At 37.1% G+C, this 20,606-nt stretch overlaps 1 protein-coding gene across 1 annotated transcript in view; it reads right to left on the bottom strand.

The window, feature by feature from the left end:
• Window positions 1-20,606, bottom strand: part of DIAPH2 (diaphanous related formin 2) — a 265,682-nt gene that overhangs the window by 243,364 nt on the left and 1,712 nt on the right. Inside the window, exons 2-3 of the mRNA XM_063313683.1 lie at window positions 3,980-4,012; window positions 2,234-2,410 (exon numbers count right to left, since the gene is read on the bottom strand). Coding sequence (XP_063169753.1) covers window positions 2,234-2,410; window positions 3,980-4,012 — 210 coding nt within the window. The remainder of the gene's footprint in view (window positions 1-2,233; window positions 2,411-3,979; window positions 4,013-20,606) is intronic.

Raw genomic sequence — 20,606 nt, 5'->3', positions numbered from 1 at the left:
ATGTTCTGTGGTTTCCACCTCTCTGGAATCACAAGGGCAAAGACTTTCAGCCCATGGTACTTTTTTTATATTTGCAGAGGGGAAAGCATGGCATCAGGCAAAAGAGAAAGCTTTTTAGTGCCTGGGTGTTTCTAGTTTAAACTACTTCAGAGTTTTAAAAAAAGTATTCACTAAAAGTCTAAATTAAGTTAAGATTCCAAACCACATGTGGGACTGTTACAAAAGCATGGCACCCATCCAACATGTCATACTATAACTTTTACTAACTAAAACAGATTAGTTTTCGTATTTTCAACTATGCTCCATTTAGCTTTGATAGGACAGTGTTTGCAATTGCTTTACTACTTTGATTCTTTGGCTCAGTAGTATGTCCCAATGCACAGGAAGTGGGATATAGAAGGGCCAAGAAATTCATGAGAATGTATTTGCTCTCATTAAAAGCAGAAGATTAAACAGCATAATTCTTTGCTTAAATAATACAGGGCACCCCATTTCCACTATATTATGGCCCATTAAAAGGGAAAAGCAAGCTGATGTTTGACTCCTTGCAGCACATGACCACTCATCCACATATATTCTTGGCATCAATAGTGCAGTGGTTTGGCAATGCCATGTGCCAGGATGTTTTCTGATTTTCCATTCTAACTATTAGACCTGGTGTTTGCTGGTAGTCTCCTATCCAAGGACTAACCAGACACAGACACACACAGAGCTGCCAAGCCAGACAAGGTTAGCCAAGGGCTGCCGTCAGCTGAGGATCTTCACTCTAAAGTAGGGAGCAGATAAACCTCTAATATGGTATGCCATACAACATGCCAAGCAGAGCTTAGTCCTTGGGTAACTAAAGAAGTCAAATGATTGCCATGAAAATATCTCTCAAAATTTTACACCTGAGTCCCATGAACCTATCTCACAAAATTTTCCTTAAGACTTGACTTAAGTATTATAGAGCAAAACCTGTATACATTACCAAACCTCAATACAGAGGACTTTTCATACAGTGACTGAAGGTCTATGTTCAAATTACTTTATATAATTTGTGCCATGCCATTATTAAGTAATTTATGACATTTGCACAAAGATGTCATCATGTCAAAGTCATAACCTGATACAAGTAGCAGAATTTCTGTAACATTATCGTGCAAATTAGGTAAATCGCCAGGACTACTTTCTGATTGAGTGGGCATTCCTGAACAATCTTCACCCCGTCCCCCAATCGCTCTTTGAGTGAAATGGGTAGTAATGAAATTCGAAATATAAAATAAATAAAATAAAATAAATTAGTCTCTTAAAGCAAGGTTTTCCTGTGGATGGGAGAGGGGCTATAGGGAAATAAAGCATAGGAAGTTTGAACAACAGCAAAAATACAATTAACAAACACCCATTCATAAAATTGTTGTTCACAATGCAATCATTGTTATTAGGCAATAAGCTTCAACATGTTTTGATAAAAAATAAACAAACTGCAGAATATAGCTCAGGTTAACACTGTGTGCATCTGATTAAATGGATTATAGCCTCAAAGCATATATATAGCTGCCCAGAGTTCTGTTGAGATCGGCGGTGGAAAAATGTGCTAAATAAATAAATAAATTCCATAATAAATGTGTTGGCCTTTTTGTTTTCGCTGTAACAAGTTAACCCAGTGATGAATACCATGCAGGAGCTTCTTTTAAATCTCGGTAATCTTCCTGACAAAATTCTTAATGTTTGTATTATAACTTCCATTAAGAAATAATGGAAATAAGGTTTATTTATCGGATGACTTTTTTTAAAAAACACTTTCACTCACTGGTGAATTTGTTCCATACCCACAAGCACTCTAACCATTACACAGTATTTTGAGTTGGAAACTATTAGCGGCTAATTGGAAACTACTGAAAAATTGTCTTTATGGGATAAGACATGATCAAGCTATTATATGCAATTATGTGGTCACTGAGAAGATGAAGATGTCACCAGTCTATCTGCTAGCATTTGTAAATGAAGTAAAATGTGTTTTCTAGCCCGCTACTCAAGAAAACCAATGTCAAAGCCATGTTAGAACCTTCACTTACTGATCCATTCCCAAGCCTTCAACTTTTAATTAGTGTTTTCAGTTTTCATAGGGAGAGGAACGGTTTTACTTAGAAGCTCAGTGATTTGATAGTTGCAAAGACTTAATAACACAGAATACTTATATAATTTGCTGTTCATAATATAGATACATGTTCATTGAGAAAATAAAGCTTACCATCATTTTTTCAAACAGGTCCATAACTTCCTTTTCAGATAAATTCATTGAACGTTCATCAAACAGTGGCTGAGCAACTGGCAATTCATTTATAGATGCCTGTGAATCAATGGGGTGCTGAATGAGAAGTCTTTCCTTTTTGACACCGGATTTCCTAAAACTAGCTAGTCTGTCACGCTGCAAAAAGAAAAAATAATAATTGTTGATGTCTAGGGGAAAATACATTTTACTCATTACTTCACATGCTAACAACACTGTAATAACCATGCCAAAAATCAAGCCATACAACGTATTTCTGAGACTGTACTCCATGTATTTTGTTTTACCTAATCTTTGCCTATTGCTTAGAATCAGGATGATGTGTGGTCTGTTAAAATACAGAATCTCCAGGTCTTGAACCAAATAACTTTTGAAACAAGAAAAGCCATGTTTAAATTGAGCCAATTCTTATTCTGCATCCATTTCACAGTGAAATCCATTTCTTCTGCTATTAATCAATAAATACGGCACAATCTCTCACTGAAATTCTAGAAGTATGTTCTTCTATGAAGTCTATCTTTTTAGGCCAATACTAAAACACACTTCATTTATAAAATTAAAATAAGGTATTTAAAAAAAAACTTAGATTTTGAGAACATTGTTACATATCTAACACTTAATTTTGTTCTTACGTACTAAATTTACAAAATCACAGTGCATTCAACTTCAGCTGTATAGGCATACATCATAGTCTAAAAGGGACATCATTTCCATAAACTGTTAACTAAAGAACTTTTAAACTGAATATGGGTTGTTTATATAAGGCCTGAATCAAAGCACTGTAAAGGCACTCCATGGTATAAGTACAGTCTCATCATAGAAACAAATAAGCTGTAAAGCTGCCTTATACAAGGTAAAGTTACATGCTTAATAACATTAGATGAAGATAACATTAAGAAGCGCAATATTGCAGGCAGAATGGCTTAATCTATGGTTTCTTTCAGCAGTGCATGCATGCCTGGCTGTATATTAGTAGAAAAGCATCTATTTCTGTTTTGCTTAGACTGCATATATTCAATATAACAAGGGTGGGGGGCATTTGTATGATGGGAAATCTGCATGAGATGAATTACCTGGATGCAGCTCAGTAAATTAAAGAGGATTCTACTGGAACAAGATATGAACTGCAATACCACCAATGCTCCAAGTGCATAAGAATGCAAAATTGCAATAATGGCCAATTTCCTCCAAGAAGGTGTGAATTTATACTATCTGTTAAACTGGAGATACAACCTTTTTTAAAAAAATAAATATATCATTCATAGCCAACTGTGCCATAACTGTCACGCAGATAGCACAGATTAGTGGCACATGTTGATAACAACAATGGGCTTTGGAATCAGAATACAGCATATCATCAGGTGAGTCTACCTACTACCCATTTTAGAAGAATAGTTATAATTACATCAACTCATGGAGGGCTGGTACTCAGATCTTATGTTTGATCTGCAAACAACATTACTCACTGCAACCAGCCTTAAATTTCAACATTTCCTTGGAATACAATTCTCAATAATTGGTTGGAGGAGACAGAAGATGTTGGTAAAGACCAACTTGTGACCCAAGTATGAGAACCAGTTAGGATGTTAGTGGTTATTTATTGGAACACTTCATATATCTCAAATTGCTATATATAATTAAAGTTATGCAATATACTGTAAGCAACATGCACTAGAAATAATACAAACCCACATATGAGGATCTTACCACATCATCTGCCAAAGTTTTTATCTGAAGGTTCTATTCAAATCAAGAAAACAAGAAAATGTGTGTTACCTAACACAAATTAAATTTAGAGCTCCCTCTTTTCATATGTGTTCAAACTAAATCCATCTATTCAACCACTCAACTTTCCAGCTTTCACCATGAGAACTGTACAACAAATATGAACTAAATAAGACCTTGGAAGAGAGAGAGAAAGAGAGAAGGGAGGGAGGGAGGGAGGGAGGGAGGGAGGAAATCTAATTCATGTAATATGTTATTTTCATTCTGCTAATTTAGATTCAACACAAAACAAAAACTTATAATTGTACCTTATGACATTTTGATCACTAAGAATATTATGCTGCAAAGCCTTAAAAAGGATTCTCAAAATACATCTAATGTGAAACAAGAAGTTAATTTCTAAGTTAACTTGGAAGTTTTGATAATGTACTTCCTGACTGTTCACTTGGCCAAAATATATGTGGTCCTAAAGGTAGGATAAAGAATAGATAGGCATCATGTCCCAAACTGCCTCGCCCCTTCCTCCCTTCCCTTCCCTTCCCTTCCTAAAAACATTGACTTGAGAAGTTGTCAGCCTCTGACTCAAACTACAAGGCTCCAAAATTATCATTCTTTACCAGAATTCTTAGACAACGAAAATAATCAAATCTGTTTTACTGGAAGGGTGTCCACCTACTTCTGAAAAGATAATGGTAAGCCAGGATGAGACAAACATCCCGGGAAGTTAGAAGAACAATCTCACCAGACTACCGTTTGGTAAATGGCTGCTATGTAACTGGTTATACCTAACGTATTTGCCATTTAATCTCTAGAATACATTCTCAAAATTCCAAATGTGCCCACCAGAACACCCACCACCCCAAACTAGCTTACTTCTAATCAACTTATCCTTGCCTCTCATCACAATTCTTCATACTGCAATCTGAGCTAGGGTGGTATAGTGGTTAGGTTATTGGACTGGAATTGGGGAGACCCAGGTTCATTTCCACCCTCAGCCATAGCTCAGTCAGCAACTCTAGACCAGGCACTCACTCTCAGCCCAACATACATCATAGGAATGTGGGGAGGGGGGAATGTGAGAAAGGAGCACTATGTATCTGATCTTGAGCTCTTGAATAAAAGATGGAGTGGAAATCTCATTGATTGATTGATTGATTGATTGATTAAAATGGTTCAACAGATATTGAAGACTTCTAGACAGGCACTTACTTTAGGAGCAAAAACCTAGCTTAGAATGATTGATCAGCTTGTAAATTTTGAAAAGTCCTTCAAAATAGGACACAGGACTAGCTTTTTAAAAACTTCTCTTGATTTATCACAGAAACTCAGGGTCATTGCTGCTTAAGCAGCACTCCTTCATTCTGCTAAACAAAACTGTTCTCTGGGAACAGTAGCAAAACGGTTAGGTTCTTAGTCTCACCCAGTGCGCAAACTAATCTCATTTGTTTGGTTTGACCCATACAGTTGTGACTAGAACATTTTCTCTTTTATGTTATGCATTCTACACTATCTTTACAAAGCACACACAGCACTATATTTCTGTTCGTATAATAACTCAAGCAAAGCTATTTGGAAAGCTAGTTTGAAACTGTTGTATTCTGGGTTATTCCTAGAATTTCTCAGCAATATGCCATATGTTGCATTAAATTCTCCAATGCACTTTATGCATCAATGAGATATAAGATTCTTCACTTCAAAGCTCATCCCAAACAAGGGGGAAAGCTATTACAGTACAATCCAGCTTGTTTTCTAGCTTTTAACTATGACTGATTAACTATTCCTGTGGCAGGAGAGGAACTCTTTAGTGTTCAATCCATGTTGCCATCTAAAAGCAGACATAATTCAAGGTGTAACTAGTCAATTATTGCAGCTAGCACCCTTGAAGTATGACTTGAAGTTTAGCTCCATTAACAGTCTGAACTCAATCCAGTTTTAATTGCAGGACTGAGATGAAAAAGTTTGGTCTAAAATCCAAGTTTATTCAACAGGCCACTGAACTTCAGGGAAAAAAAAAAAACACAGATCACTTTTTCTATCTATTTAGAAAATTGAATCCATACTGGCCAGGCCATAAGCAAGCAAATTCTACCCTAATGAGTGGTTTTATCCCTAAAACTGCACTGCTTACAAAAATGAGCAACCTGACACAGAAATACGACATGATTTCGATGCTGCTCAGTTTGAAAATTCCCTCCAATGTAAAAGGCCCAGTTCCCCCCCCTTCCCAAGTATTTAACTGGTGGAAAGAAGAGGAAAAAGACAACATATATGGACATTTCTATTCTCAGTCTGGCCTTAATTTGCCACTTTAAAAGCATGTTTGTTCAATTTCAACTTGCACAGCACTCATAAATCAGATAATGAGCATATAACATAAACAAATATCCTGAAACAACACTGATGCATTACTAATTAGTAGATCCAGCCACCACACAAGAGTATTAGAAGGAAGTATATAATCTTATTTAATTAGTAAGGAGTTCTACCACATGGAATCAATTCCAATTAATTCCACTAGGAGTCTCCATATCACTAGGAACACATCACAGAGGAGGCCAGAAGCCACAACAGCTGGAAATGTAGAGCAGCACATTATGCCACATTACAAAAACACAAGGAAAAAAGAAAAACCACAAGGACAAGAATGTGGTGGAACATAACTGGACTTTCCACCAACAGAGAATATAATTTGCTTAGCCACTGACACGGTAATTGGCTGGGCGACAAATGGTAAAATTGCAGTCTTTAGAAAAAGGACGTTTATAAAAGTGATGCTAACTTATCCCAAGAAGTGTTTAACCTGATGGAACAGCACTTGAACAGACAAGCCACAGGTTTTTCTCACATATAAGAAAAGAGGTTAGAAAGGACTTCATTTCAGGAGTAATTAAAATCAGGCATGCAATTTATTTAAATAAATAAACCACAGAGTTCATGTTCATGCTGTTGCTACTGAAGTGAAGGGTTTTTTTCCCCCTAATTTAAAATAAACTGGATTTCTCAAGCATAATTGATTGATTATGTGCCATTCAAGTCCGTGTCAATACTTAGAGACCACACAGATAGATTTTCTCCAGGACAATTTGTCCTCAGCATGATTTATAAGGGCTCTTGTCTGAGTCCTTTTTCCAGAAAAAGAAAAAAAAAAACTGTCATCAAAGGAGAAACAAACTCCAATTCTTTAACAGCTGTGCATAGGAAAGGGCTCAAAGAGAGCCAGTTTGGTGTAGTGGTTAAGGCACCAGGCTAGAAAATGGGGGGCTGTGAGTTCTAGTCCTGCCTTGGGCACAAAGCCAGCCAGACTCACTCAGCCCTGGGAAGGAGGCAATGGCAAACCACTTCCAAAAAGCTTGCCAAATAAAATTGCAGGAACTAGTCACGGCAGTCGCCAGGAGTCAACACTGACTCAAAGGCACCAAGAAAAAAGAACTTCACATTACCTCTTTAATGTGAAGTTGCCTGAATTCGAAATATTTTTTAAAATAAATCATGACCTCTCAGGGATACCCCGGTGACCTCTTGCGGAACCCTAGGGTACCACAGAACCCTGGTTGAGAAACCCTGCCTTACAGAGAAAAATTCCTGAAAGTAGCCTAATTTTTACTTTACTGATTTGATCAGTTAAGTGCTTTGCCATACACACAATGCTGTACAAATAGCGAATTTTGTCTCTTGCTAATTGTGTAATGATTTTGTAACAACCTTTGCTTTACTTGAAGAATAATCATAATTTGGAGATTCCTAATAAAGTAGAAAGGCAATTAAGAGTGGTATTTTTAGCTATATTTTTCCAGTATCAATTCTTTACATAATTTTGCTTAACAAGTCATTTAGTTCCCCAGTATTACTGTCACTCACATGAGGATCACATCATCACATGTTGTATAGTACCAGCAATAATCTTCTACAAAGAGGAAATAAAGTAAGCAAACAAATAAAGATGTCATGGTGAGTCTCAGTTATGACAGTGTTAAACAAATAAAACACCCTAGTGATCATTAGCTGTTCCCACACAATACTACTAGTAGGTCATGCTTTGGTTAAATGACCAAGAATAACTGGCAGATCTACTCAATGGGATCCAAAACTGAGGGGATAGGATTGTTTTGAATGAAAAGCTAAGAATGTTCTCTTTTTCCCCATCACAAATTTGAGGAAGGCAGCAAATACAAGACCTTACACTTGGTGGGTGGAAAATACTATACACAACAGAGCATTGTGACCTGTAAGCATCTGGGGTGCACTTTTATTTAGTCATCTAACATGTGATGCTGTTAGATTATGACATGTAGTAATCACATGTGGATTACTTGTACCTTCACAAAGTTTAAAAACCTGGCTCTTTCAAGGATAGGCTGAGATGATCTAATCCCCATAAATGTATTTTGGTCTTTAACTGAGTTTCCTCCCCTGATGCTCAGTATTTATCATGTCCTAACTTATCCTTTTATTCCTCCTTTCATGCTGTTACTTTAAACTTTATTCTGTAAGCCACCTAGAATTACTTCAGTGCTTGAGGTTATTGTACTTTTCTTACTGCATTTATGCTATCATTCTAAACCCACCTAGAATTACTTCAGCACTTGAGGCCGCATACAAGAACGGAGCGGGGGGGGGGGATAAATAAATATATAAATGCAACAGCAGACCAGCTGCCTGTCAAGAGTATGTTTGCTCCATTAATTTCTATTTCAATAACTAATCTATGTATTGTGAAACAGACTTAAGTCTCTTATTAACACTCTTTCAAAGAAAACCAAACTCAAATAGATCTGGCTCAATATCTCAAGTCTTATTCAGTAGCAGGGAACAGGACTGTATTAAACTATATGAAAGATTCATTGTTATACAACTATCTTCAGACAAAGCAAGTTTATAATTCAGAGAATTTGGTACTTTGAAAGTTCAAGCAAGTGTAAGTTTAAAAATTAAGGTTCTACCTCAAGCGTAAAATAAATATAGGATTAAGACATTTTCCTACAAAGCCTCATCAAGAATAAAAAAAAGTAAATTGGTCACAACACAATATTCTTTTAGCTTCTCAAACCAATCTACAGATTCAAGAATAGCATGATCCTTTCTTCCTTTGAATTTCAGATTTCCTCTGAATCTCTTCAGTGGACGTATGAGAAGAACTGATCTGCACAGTGATTCATGCAAAAAAGAAATTCAGATACAGAGCTATTACACTGTGAAAATGTCAAGCTGGAACTTTGGTCCCTAACTTAGTAGCTTTTCCATCCCAAAGAGTTTTTCCATGGTCAAATTGTTCAACCCCCTACTTTATTTCTAAATCAGCATAATGCAAATCATCCTATATACATTTCTACCAGATTAGACCTCCAATGGGTCTCTAAATTTCAGGAAACGTGCAACAGAATGGGAAAGAGAGTGAGATATACAGAAAACGTGAATAATGAGGTTTATCCCAGGCCTTCGGCGAAGGAGAGTGAGAAATCCATGCAGAGAACTGAATGACACAAAATCCTTACTGCACTGAAGACGCTGCAGTTTTTCTGCCTCTTTAGTCTCTTGGAAATTATTAATTTGGTAGAGAATAAATAAACTTTGAATGTACAGATGATGGTTGAATTTCATCTTAAATTATTACAACCAATTGTAAAATAATGTTAGATCTGTTCCTCTGCAAAGATGGCTATTATGTCTTGCTTTAATGAAGATATACTTCTATTATAACTGGAAAAGCATTATTTTCCATTATATGCCATGTATATAGGAGACAGATGGCTTTATCTACATAGCTCTTCATTTGGCACACCTCTCAACTACTAAAGTAACTTAAACCAAGCTTCATATTGGTTCTGTAATGATTGCCTATCCTAAAACACCATCAGACTCATGAACAGGTTCATAAAGATATCTGATTTATTAAAGAGTAGTATGCAGGATCACAAAGAAAGCTGAGAATGGAAAAAGCACGCCAAATGCAAACTAAAAAACCCTCGGTACAAACGAGATCCCTCCCCCTGTAGAATCTTCCCAGGCTCACAATCCCAGGTGCTCCTAACGGCTCCTGATGGTCCACGGGAAAAGTCCTTGAGTAGACCACATAACCCAAACACATTCCACAGATACAGAGCCTGGCACAATGTTTCACAGCAGCTCCCTCCCACCATAAACGTGTGTCAGCACCATGGCATGTGAAAGGTTACGATGTACAGTTGCACATTGAAACAGTGAACATGACAGGTTCAATCTATTTAAACATTTTCCACTTTTACTGATGTTTTGCTGAAACATTACAACAAGCAGCATTGGTCCATCTTATTTTAAACAATTTGTATACAAAGCAAACTAAATAGTAGCCTTACATATAAAATGCCAAAATTCCAAAAATTGCCAGATGATCACTGTCATGTTTTTAGCTTAATACACAAGCAGAATCATCATCCATTCCATTGGATGCCTGCAGTTATTTCTATCCAGAATAATTTCATGTTTGATGTTGCTTTTCCAATATGCTGTCAAGTTAATGTCAGCTACAATAAAGGAAATCTACAATGAACTACGGAATAACAAATTTTGATCACTATTAATGTTTTCACTCAGGCCAACTGACACACGCATTCTTCACTAATGCTAATCCAACCAAAGAAAAATACTGTATGATGGACAAGGTACTGTTGAAATATCCAAATGTTTTCCAAAAGTTCAACTGAGTTCATTAAAATTTACCCCAAACAGCTGAATTAGACTGCAGCACTCGTCTACCCCATCTTTATTTCCAAACCAGATAAATTAGGACATTGTGATGTGGCCACCTGCACTCTAAGCTCCTCCATTGACTTGGGTGTGTGAAGCTTGACTGGGTTGTGATCCCAAGGCTACTGCTATGATGTATGCACATCCTCTCAAATCACAATATAACTAGCTAAAAATTCAGACATTTCTACATAATCAGTCCTTATAAAGATATTGTTTAATACAAACATTCCCAAATCCACTAACAAGGCAATATGCATTACTTTATTTCTTTGTCTTGGAAGTTCACAATTTGCTTCCAATTTGCTTCCAATTTGCTTACATCATAACAATTCTGAAACCTAGATGTTACACTGGACGCTAAAATGTATAATGGAATCACATTTTTTTTAAAAAAATTGCTAGATAGTTTTCTTCAAAGATCCTTCAAAGATGCTAGTGGCATAAACTAAATTAGAAGACCTGTAGTATCAGCTTATATTGAAACATGGTCTAGAATTTTAAGATTAAACTATGATTTAGTTTACATGAAAATAGGAATATGAATATGAAAAATGCTGAGTTTGAGCATTTCATATTCCATTCTTGTAACACAGATTTTAGTTTGGGCAGAGATAAGCAACCTTCTTTTTCATATATACAGACAGACAGACAGACATACTAGTTCTGGATGGGGTTGCACTGCCTCAGTCAGATCCAGTACATAACCTGGGGGTCCTCATGGACTCACGGCTCCTGCTCAAAGAGCAGTTGGCAGCCGTGGCCAGAAGGGCCTGTGCACAGCTTTGTGTTGTGCACCAGTTGCACCCTTTCCTGGATTGGGAAGCCCTTCGGACGGTCACTCATGCCCTTGTTATCTCCCATATAGACTACTGCAATGTGCTCTACATGGGGCTACCCTTGAAGAGTATCTGGAAGCTTTAGCTGGTCCAGAATGCGGCCACGTGAGCTATTTTCGGTGCCCCTAGAAGGGCGCACATAACACCTTTGCTACGCGAGCTGCATTGGATACCAGTTCGCTTCCGGGTCCAATTCAAGGTGTTGGTTATCACCTTTAAAGCCCTACATGGCATGGGGTCGGGTTACCTGAGGGACCGCCTCTTCCCCGTATCAGCCCGTCCCACCCGCTCATGCAGAGAAGGCATGCTGCGGACCCCGTCAATAAAAGAATTCCATCTGGCGGGGTCCAGGAGGTGGGCCTTCTTGGCAGTAGTGCCCGCCCTTTGGAACATCTTGCCCCCGGAGGTAAGATTAGCCCCATCGCTTTTAGCCTTCCAGAGGAAGTTGAAGACCTGGCTCTGCCACCGGGCTTGGGGCAGGGAAGAGAATAGACATACTTGGGGTTGGCTGGTGCCTTGAAGTGCCCCTCCTACATGATGGTCGAAGAGATCATAGCCAACTGGATTTTACGAGCTGGGGTAGTTAGGAAATTTTGGTTTTAATGGGATTTTATTGGAATTTTACCATGTATTTATTTGAGATTTTATTGTATATTTATTCGGTGTTGTAAACTGCCCAGAGTCCCTCCGGTCGGAGGAGATGGGCAGTGACAAATTTGATAAATAAAAAAATAAATATGTGTGTGTGTGTGTGTGTGTGTGTACACGTTTGTGTGTGCGTGTGTTTGTATATATACCCTAACTTCTGAAGGCCACAAGATCATGGCTAGTGATATGATCTATACTAATGCCAGATCTTAAACTTGAGAATATGATCCTCTTTAAAGGTGAAATATGTATATTGCCCCCTTTCCCCCAAGAAAATAATATTTTTTTAAAAAAAAATGCTGCCCCAAATAGTTTTTTTGTGCCAAATTTTGGCAGTGCAATGGGAGGGGGGGTCACTAACAACTAATATGGCCATTATATTTCGTTTGCATACCCCCTCAATTCACCACACTTCGTTATATGCAAGTCAGAACTTGTGATTTAAAGCAATGTCCAGTTCACCAAATAAGTAACAAAACAAATCCAACTTTATTTAGCAATTGGCTGGAATTTATTTTAAGCTTTAATTATTGGCTTCTGCATACAAACAAAACGGGAATCTGCTGAAATGAAGCACATTTATTTATAAACAAATCTCCATGAAAGAAACAGAGGGGAAGAGAAGATCTGCAGGGCAGCTCTTGCTTATTATACAAGGTTGAATTATGGTTTCACATTATATACAAGACAGCCCAATGACTGTGAACAATGTGAACTGTTTTAAGATGAGGGAATGTTCCTTACTGGCAAGTTCCATACATTGTCTTTAGAAAGCTAGAACTATAAAGTCTCTCAATTGATTATTTTCAAAATAAAATTATTCATTTGAGAGTGGGGGAAATGAAAGGTGAGGAAATCAAATTGACATTGTAGAATCATGAAAAGCAGAGTTCCTTTACTATTTCTACATCAAATCTAACTGAGATCTTGCATAATTCATCAAGCCCTTTCCTATTTTAAATGGGTGCCAGTTTCAGTTCTCATACTCCTTAGTTTCTCAATCTTATCAGAACACCAGTGATTTTGCATGTCAGGAATCCCCTAGTTTAGAATAAAATATCTCCAATCCACACATCGCAGTAATGATGAACAATGGTACTCTACAGTGAAATAGCGTTCTTGGAACTTCTAACCATCTTTCAACGTCCTATTTGTTTCTTCAACGTGTTGCCCAGAGCAGCACACTCACTTTCCATTTTGAAGGTTTATTAGGTTTAAAGTCTATTCACAGTGCGACAAACTCATGTCAACTTAACCCTGCCAACACTTCCTCTGCTTTTAAGAGACCAGTTTAGCTAGACCTTTGAAGATCACTAATGTGATCTTAATTTATTTGTATGTATCACTTTTTTTCCGTTTTAAAATGTAATTGACCTGAGAGTTCAGTGTAAAAACCGAGTAGATAAAATAAATTCCTGAATATTTTGATATAGACCATGTTGCATACTATTTTGAGAGTAATTCACAATGCATAGAAATAACTTGATGACTCAACGAAACATGTGTAAATAGAGGTGTGCCCACTTGTCTCTTTATCAGCGACACAACCAAATTTGATTTACCGAATCAATATTTTTAGTTCTCTTTGTGTATCAGAAAATGAAAAAAGAATTAACATCTGTCAGAAGCACAGGAATCAGCAACATCAAACACTATTTAATGCACAAATACACGCTTTCTGGTCTTGCTTCCAATCCACCCCTATTATTTAGAATTAGAAAATGCTTAGATTGTGCAATATCCATGACAGCTCTGAAGAATTCAGAGGGAAAGATGGCTTATGACATTTCAACCTAGCCTGTGAAGCCATATTCTCAATGTGAGCCACATTACAATGTGTTTCCAGCATGAAATCTTCAATTACTATATAACACTATAAATATGTTCAGAAATAATGCCACTAATGTGTTGAGAAAAAGAGGAGAGTAAGGGAAATGTATATGTTTTAAATCAACAGAATTGACTATTGGCAGTTGTTTACTGAACAGCCTTCACACTCATCCTGTATACCTATTTGCCATGAGACAATTTATCAAATTGAAGCTGAAAACTGAAATCTGGAGAAAAGTACTATCGGCATACATTAAATGTCGAACAAAATCTAAACCAAGATAAAGAATATTTAAAGGCGGCCATGTAACCAGCATCCAAGCAATAAAACCATGACTAATAATCCTTTAGACATTTTCACTGGGGAAGTTGTCATACTAAAGTCAACTCGATGGAATTCGAGGCATGTATTACAAAACACATTGCTGCAATTCCTGTGCTGGGAAAGGATTTAGAATTCCAGATTTGATAAATCTGCTTGGTTTTTACCTGAAATGGATGTATCTTATTCCTTTATTAAATGTATATTCTACCTTTCCTCATTTTATCCCTATTACAATCCTGTGAGGTTGGTTGGGCTGGTATGACTAGCCAGAAGTTGTCAAATGAGCTTCATGGATGACCAGAACTTGAACCTGAGGGTCTAAGCCAATATATTAATACTGAATGGATGTGTTAACAGAGTTTATTGAGTTTATTGAACACATATTGCTTTATTTTAAGTCCTTGAGAAAGTATCCAGAGGAATTAAACAGTCATTCTAGGAGACTGTTCAAAGCCTAGGTCCCGGGGAAAGGGCAAAAGGAACTTGTTTGAAAGAACTGATGTATGGTAGTACCTATACACCATTTTTCTTTTTAAACCAAAGCATGTTGGTCAATAGGGAGACAGGTTCATACTGTTGTCATACACTGCCCAAGACCCATTGCAGAAAGGAAATATTAATGTCTGAGACAAAAAGCTAACATTACAACTAAGTTAACACCAAAATACTCAACCATGACCATAAAAGATCACTGTCAAAGATACTAGGTTTGGGACATTACAAAATTAAATTGGGACATTTGTTCAAAAGAAGTGCCCAATTCTTTCAATCCAAAGTAACTGGGAGAACTGAAGCTGTGTGGTCATTTTGTCTCTCCTTCCCCAAATGATCATTGTGTCCAAGATTTGTGCTGTCCATGTAGAAACCAGCAGAGGAAGACGAAAGCAAGAAATAGCTGCCCACTCATTCTATACATCTGTGCAAAATGACACTTTCAGGTTAAAAGACTGCCAAACTTAGAAAATTAGTTTATTGGATTACCACCCTGTTAAATTATGTGCAAGGCAGTTGCCACGACAACTTCTTCAGTTACATGGCCAAAAATAAACAGAACAAACTTTCTCTTGAGGCATATTTCCTACATTATGATCTAAAATGAATTTAGCCATTAGGACCCCAAAATCCAATAGTTGGAAGTTCAGGCCTGAAACGTCCTCTCAGTTTAGCACCTTTCAAGATCTCGTTCTAAAATCAATACTTTTATCAATCACCACACTTGAACTGCTTGATTTCTGAATGCTCACCCCAAAAAGTTAAGAAAAAATAATAATGATGCTTTCAAGCTGAGCTTGACTCTTTGTGATGGCATACATGGAGCTTTCTTGGGAGCGTTACGTAAATCTTGTGCCACTGCTTTCTTCCAAGATGATGGAGTCCCCCCCCAATAATTTCCCAGTCAAGCCTATGGTCCAGGGATTCCCTGGCAGTGTCCCATTCAGGTACTAACAGAAGGTACAACCCTACTTAGCTTCACAGGCCAGAAAAAGTCAGCCAGATGTTGCCACCTGCTGATATTCAACCCCATTTGGATTGATATTATCCACTATCTGTACCTATATCTAATATTGGTTAGCATGTTAGCCCATTCCAGAGTAAGGCTCATTTATGCTTAAGCAATCAACCAAAAGTGCAGAAATGTCTCCCCTATTCCCATTTCAGTTTTTATCTCCATGAGCACCCAGGAATCTCTTTTCAAAAATCAATTAGCTTCTGCCTACCTTATATGTCAGTTTCAATCCAAAACAAGCTTCTGTGACTTTTTTCTTGCTACTTTTGTGGGGGAAAATGAAAATAAACTTAGAAAATACCAACTGATTCCTAGAATGCTGATCAAAAAGATGCAGAATTAGTAAACTACATCCAGCAGTGACTGTGATATCCAAGACACACTAGATGATTGTGTGCTATAATACACTGTGCATGGCTTGATGTTAACATTAAGTGTACCATGCGAACAAGGCCATTGTTTATTCTGCTGATAGTTCTATTGTTTTCTCTGTGCTGCATTTATTTTTACTGCAGATTTTATCTAGGTTATAGTGTTATTCTGCATTATTGTTTATTTTTCCATTACAGTATTACGTTATACTTAATGCTTTCCATTGATATATTCATGGCAGGAGGACTGAAATTGTTGGAAAGTTTAAAAGCATAATAAATAATGATGCCAGTAGTGAAAACAATGTGCAACTGACTTTTCTTATTTCCAGCATAATATTCTTCCACAGTATCTGGGAAAGGAAGTTGGAGAAGAACCACGAGGCCCAACACATAATGCAGAGGATGGATAGACACCAAACTCCAGTGTTAATTTCAAGACTGGCTTAATTCAAATGTGGATGTATAGTAAGCAGTTTTGTGTGAAAGATTGTGGGCAGGCTGAGGAAGGAATAGAAGGAAGATTAGACATAAAAAAATCAAGAGACAGAACACAAGTTTGTTGGCAGCTTATCTCATGAAGAACAACACAGCCCAGGGAACCCAGGAAGATTCTACCTTAATGAACTCACTGTAAATGAGAGTGGGAAATTCTTGGAAATTCGTTTCCAAGATTCTGTAGTTACGTCCAGAGTCACATTAAATATACTTTAGTGAAGTCTGTGCAATTCTTGACCTTGTATCACGTATCCGTTTGTATCAAGTCACATACAAAAGATTCCCCATTAGTAGCATTGAACCACAGGTTGGCAGAGTGCTAGAAAGCCTTTGGCCCAGGAGAGATCAGAAAAGTCACACACCAGGCATTTCTATAAAAATAATTTTATTTACAGAAAGCAAACATATTTAAAGGCTGTTTGCTGAGAGGAGAGATTTCCCTCAGCTGCATACTCTCTGCAAGCCTACACAGAAGGGAAACTGAAACTAAAACAAGTCCAGGCAAGTTCTTCCCCTTAGGCAATGCAACCTTGAAAAGGGGACAATTAAATTCAACCTCTTCACCCCGCCAAAATGATTAGTTACCATAGTAACCTTAATCTGTAGTAGAAAACATATTAACACCACAGATGTTTTTTTTTTCTAATTGTAATCCAAGGCCACAGTCAGGAAGCCAAACATCCCTCACAAAATAATATCAAAATTGGGCCCCACAATCCATGATCTAGGTATACAAATCGCTCCCCTTTAGTACTGCCACACAGACACCACTGCTTTTCCTGGGATTGAATCATTCATTCCATAGATACTCTATTATTTGTTTTGTTTATAATTAGCCTTTCCATGCACAAATTGCAATCAAGGGTGATTGTCATAGAAACAAAACAAAATACAATTAAAAATGCATTACTAAGAGAGACGTTGCAGGCAAAGAGTTCAAGGAAGTACATATGGCTCTAAAGATCACATGTTATCCTTACAAGCTGTGAGACAGAATGGTTTTCATTAGGTATGATCTACTTCTCAACCAACAGGAGTTTGATTCCAGGTTTTCACATCCTCCCTGAATCCTCTAATAACTATGTAACCTATGTTACAATGTGGCATTTGTAGATGTGAAACAGAACATATTCTTCCCAATTGAGAGTTCTTTGTCCTGCTCTGAAATCCTATCACTAAATATTTGACCAAAATAAAGGATCTACACTTCAAAGACACCAATATTCTGTGTTCTGAAACAAGTACCTTGCACATTCATACTCAGAATTACAATTATACAGCACCATGGAACCATTGTTTTTTTTCACAGCGTGCTTCATTCTGTAGATGACTGAACTGTAAGAAGTAATCAAGACTGAGAAATTATTATTTACAATTCCTTTCCGTGCACACAACAGTAAAGAGTAGCAAACACTTCTTGCTTGCTTCTATTACCCAGTTATAGATTCTGTAGTATCAAATGATTTTACAAACCTGTTTGTAGGTGGTGATCATGACTTCAAGCATGGTATGCTGTATCAATAAATAAATAAATAAATAAATGTAGGACTTCTAGCCTTTCGGGCTTTTTTAATTGTTCCCCAGTGCATATTCAATGCAGTGGCAAAGCCTTAGGTCTGAGACCAGGTTTCTTCCATTAACAGAACTGCAGATAAAAGGGATCTCATTTATTCATCTACAAATTTATGCATTCATTTAGATTTCTATCTTGTGTTCTATTCAGGAGCTCAAGTCAGGAAACGCAGTTTCTCCTACAACACTGCTCCAAGGTGTCTCTGCCCCAAAGTCACCCTCTGAGCTTCCACTGATGAGGGTAGACTGGAACCTGGGTTTTTCAAGGTGTAGGTGAGCATCTTCACAACTACAATACACTGGTTCCCTCAATTACTATCATAGACCTAATGTATATGTTCATACTAGTAGCTGACCCAACGTAAAACAGCATTACTTTCCTGCATTGCACAACATGCAATGTAAAGTTGCATGTTTATCTATATATAAATATATTAGAAGATTTCCACAGGGCCTGTTCATAGAACCAACAAGGCAGTTTACAGCAAACTAATGAAATGTGTGATACAGATAATAGAAATAGAAAACATAATAAAAAGAAGAACATGCACAAACCACCAGCCCAAAAAAGAAGGGCAATGTCAAGCATGCTTGTGATAAAATCGAGGAATACATGATTATTTTAAATACTACACTGAACCTAAATTCATGTGTATTATCCTCTTTATTTCCCCTCCAACACCGTTTCTTTTGAGATAAAATGTATCAATGCTTTATTGGGATTTTTTTAAAAAAGTAAAACAAAACGAACAAAATTGAAGGATTTTTTTAAAAAAAAATCTCAGGTACCACTTTTGAAAGAAATCTAGTTTTCTAGTTCTCTAAAAGGACACAGGTCAGGAAGGTGAGGAACCAAAAGGCAGTATGGTAACACAGTTTGAACAACGTTTCTCAACCTTGACAATTTTAAGATATGTGGACTTTAACTCCCAAAATTCCCCAGCCAGCATTTCTGGGAGTAGAAGTCCACATATCTTAAAGTTGCCAAGGTTGAGAAATACTGACTTAGAAGGGCCACTGCTATCCCATCTTTATCTCTGCCTTAAGGTCATAGGGTAGCTGTCGGTAAATGGATGATATGTCCATATACAGCAATTAAAATTAGTATATTCATGTGCAATCATGTTTACATGGGAGAATGTTCATTTTTCTGATAATCATATTGGAGCATTAACTTCACAGCCACAGGGTCACTTCACATAATGCATTAATCCACGATTTTATTAATTATGGTTTGTTGAAGATGGCACAATTGGCTTCCCACAGAAAGCTTAAACCATGATGGCTTACCACAATGGCTGACTGTCCACAACATGCTAAACCAAAAAACCACATTCATTCATTCATTTGTTTAGTTCAGTTTGAATCCAGCCACAGAACAGAGAGGTGTGAAGCACTGTTTGTTCACAATGTCACATGGCCATCTTAGTTATTATTAACAGAATTTCCATTGCAAATAGCGCTAGGCATTTAATAGCCTGTAATTTAAAATACTGGGTATCTACTTTGCTCTATTAATTACAAGCTGCTTGTTGTGAAAATTATGTTGTACCTTTAATTGGTTTATTGCACAGCTGTTTTTACATTTTGTAGCTTCAGGTAACGTGTAAATATAAATGTATAAATCACTCTCAGCCCAACTGACCTCACAGGGTTGCTGTTGTGTGGAAAATAGGGGGAGGAAGGAGTATTAGGTATGTTTACCGCCTTGAGTTGTTTATAAAAAATAATAATGGCAGGATAAAAATCAATTAAATAAATAAAGGACAGTATACAAATACCCTAAGTTCAACACGTTATTGACTAGAAATTTCATTTTCTCCTGGTTCCCTAGAAGGTTTCACTTATGGTGATGAAACCTAAATCCTTCCTCTAAAAGCTACCTTAATTGTTCTGCTATTAGTATACCAAGTCACTGGAAAAGCAGAAAATATTCAAATAGGTTTTACACCCAACCTCCTCCAGACAGCAGCTTATTCTTGGATCTTCACTAGACAGAAATGTATCAGGGAAGTTTTTCCAAGTCTGAAAATACTAGAGAACAAAATTGTTTTGCACATAACTTCTGTTTATCATTGTGCTGCTGCTGAAGTCATACCCTGAAAAATTGCCAACTCCACTCAAGACTTCATAAAAGATAAAAACAAAAATGTGTTCCAGTCATAATCTGTCCTTTGGTCCTCCAGGACTTGCCAGCGTCTCCAACAGTGCATGTGCCCCTTAAAAGCAAAGGGGTGGAAAGCCCATGAATCACATTTGTGACCTCCAAAACATTCTGAGATCATACCACTGAAAA

Source organism: Candoia aspera, chromosome 12, assembly GCF_035149785.1.
Source record: "Candoia aspera isolate rCanAsp1 chromosome 12, rCanAsp1.hap2, whole genome shotgun sequence".
NCBI lineage: Eukaryota > Metazoa > Chordata > Lepidosauria > Squamata > Boidae > Candoia > Candoia aspera.
The sequence above is the reverse complement of the archived record's forward strand: the minus strand, read 5'-3'. Positions and strand labels throughout refer to the sequence as shown.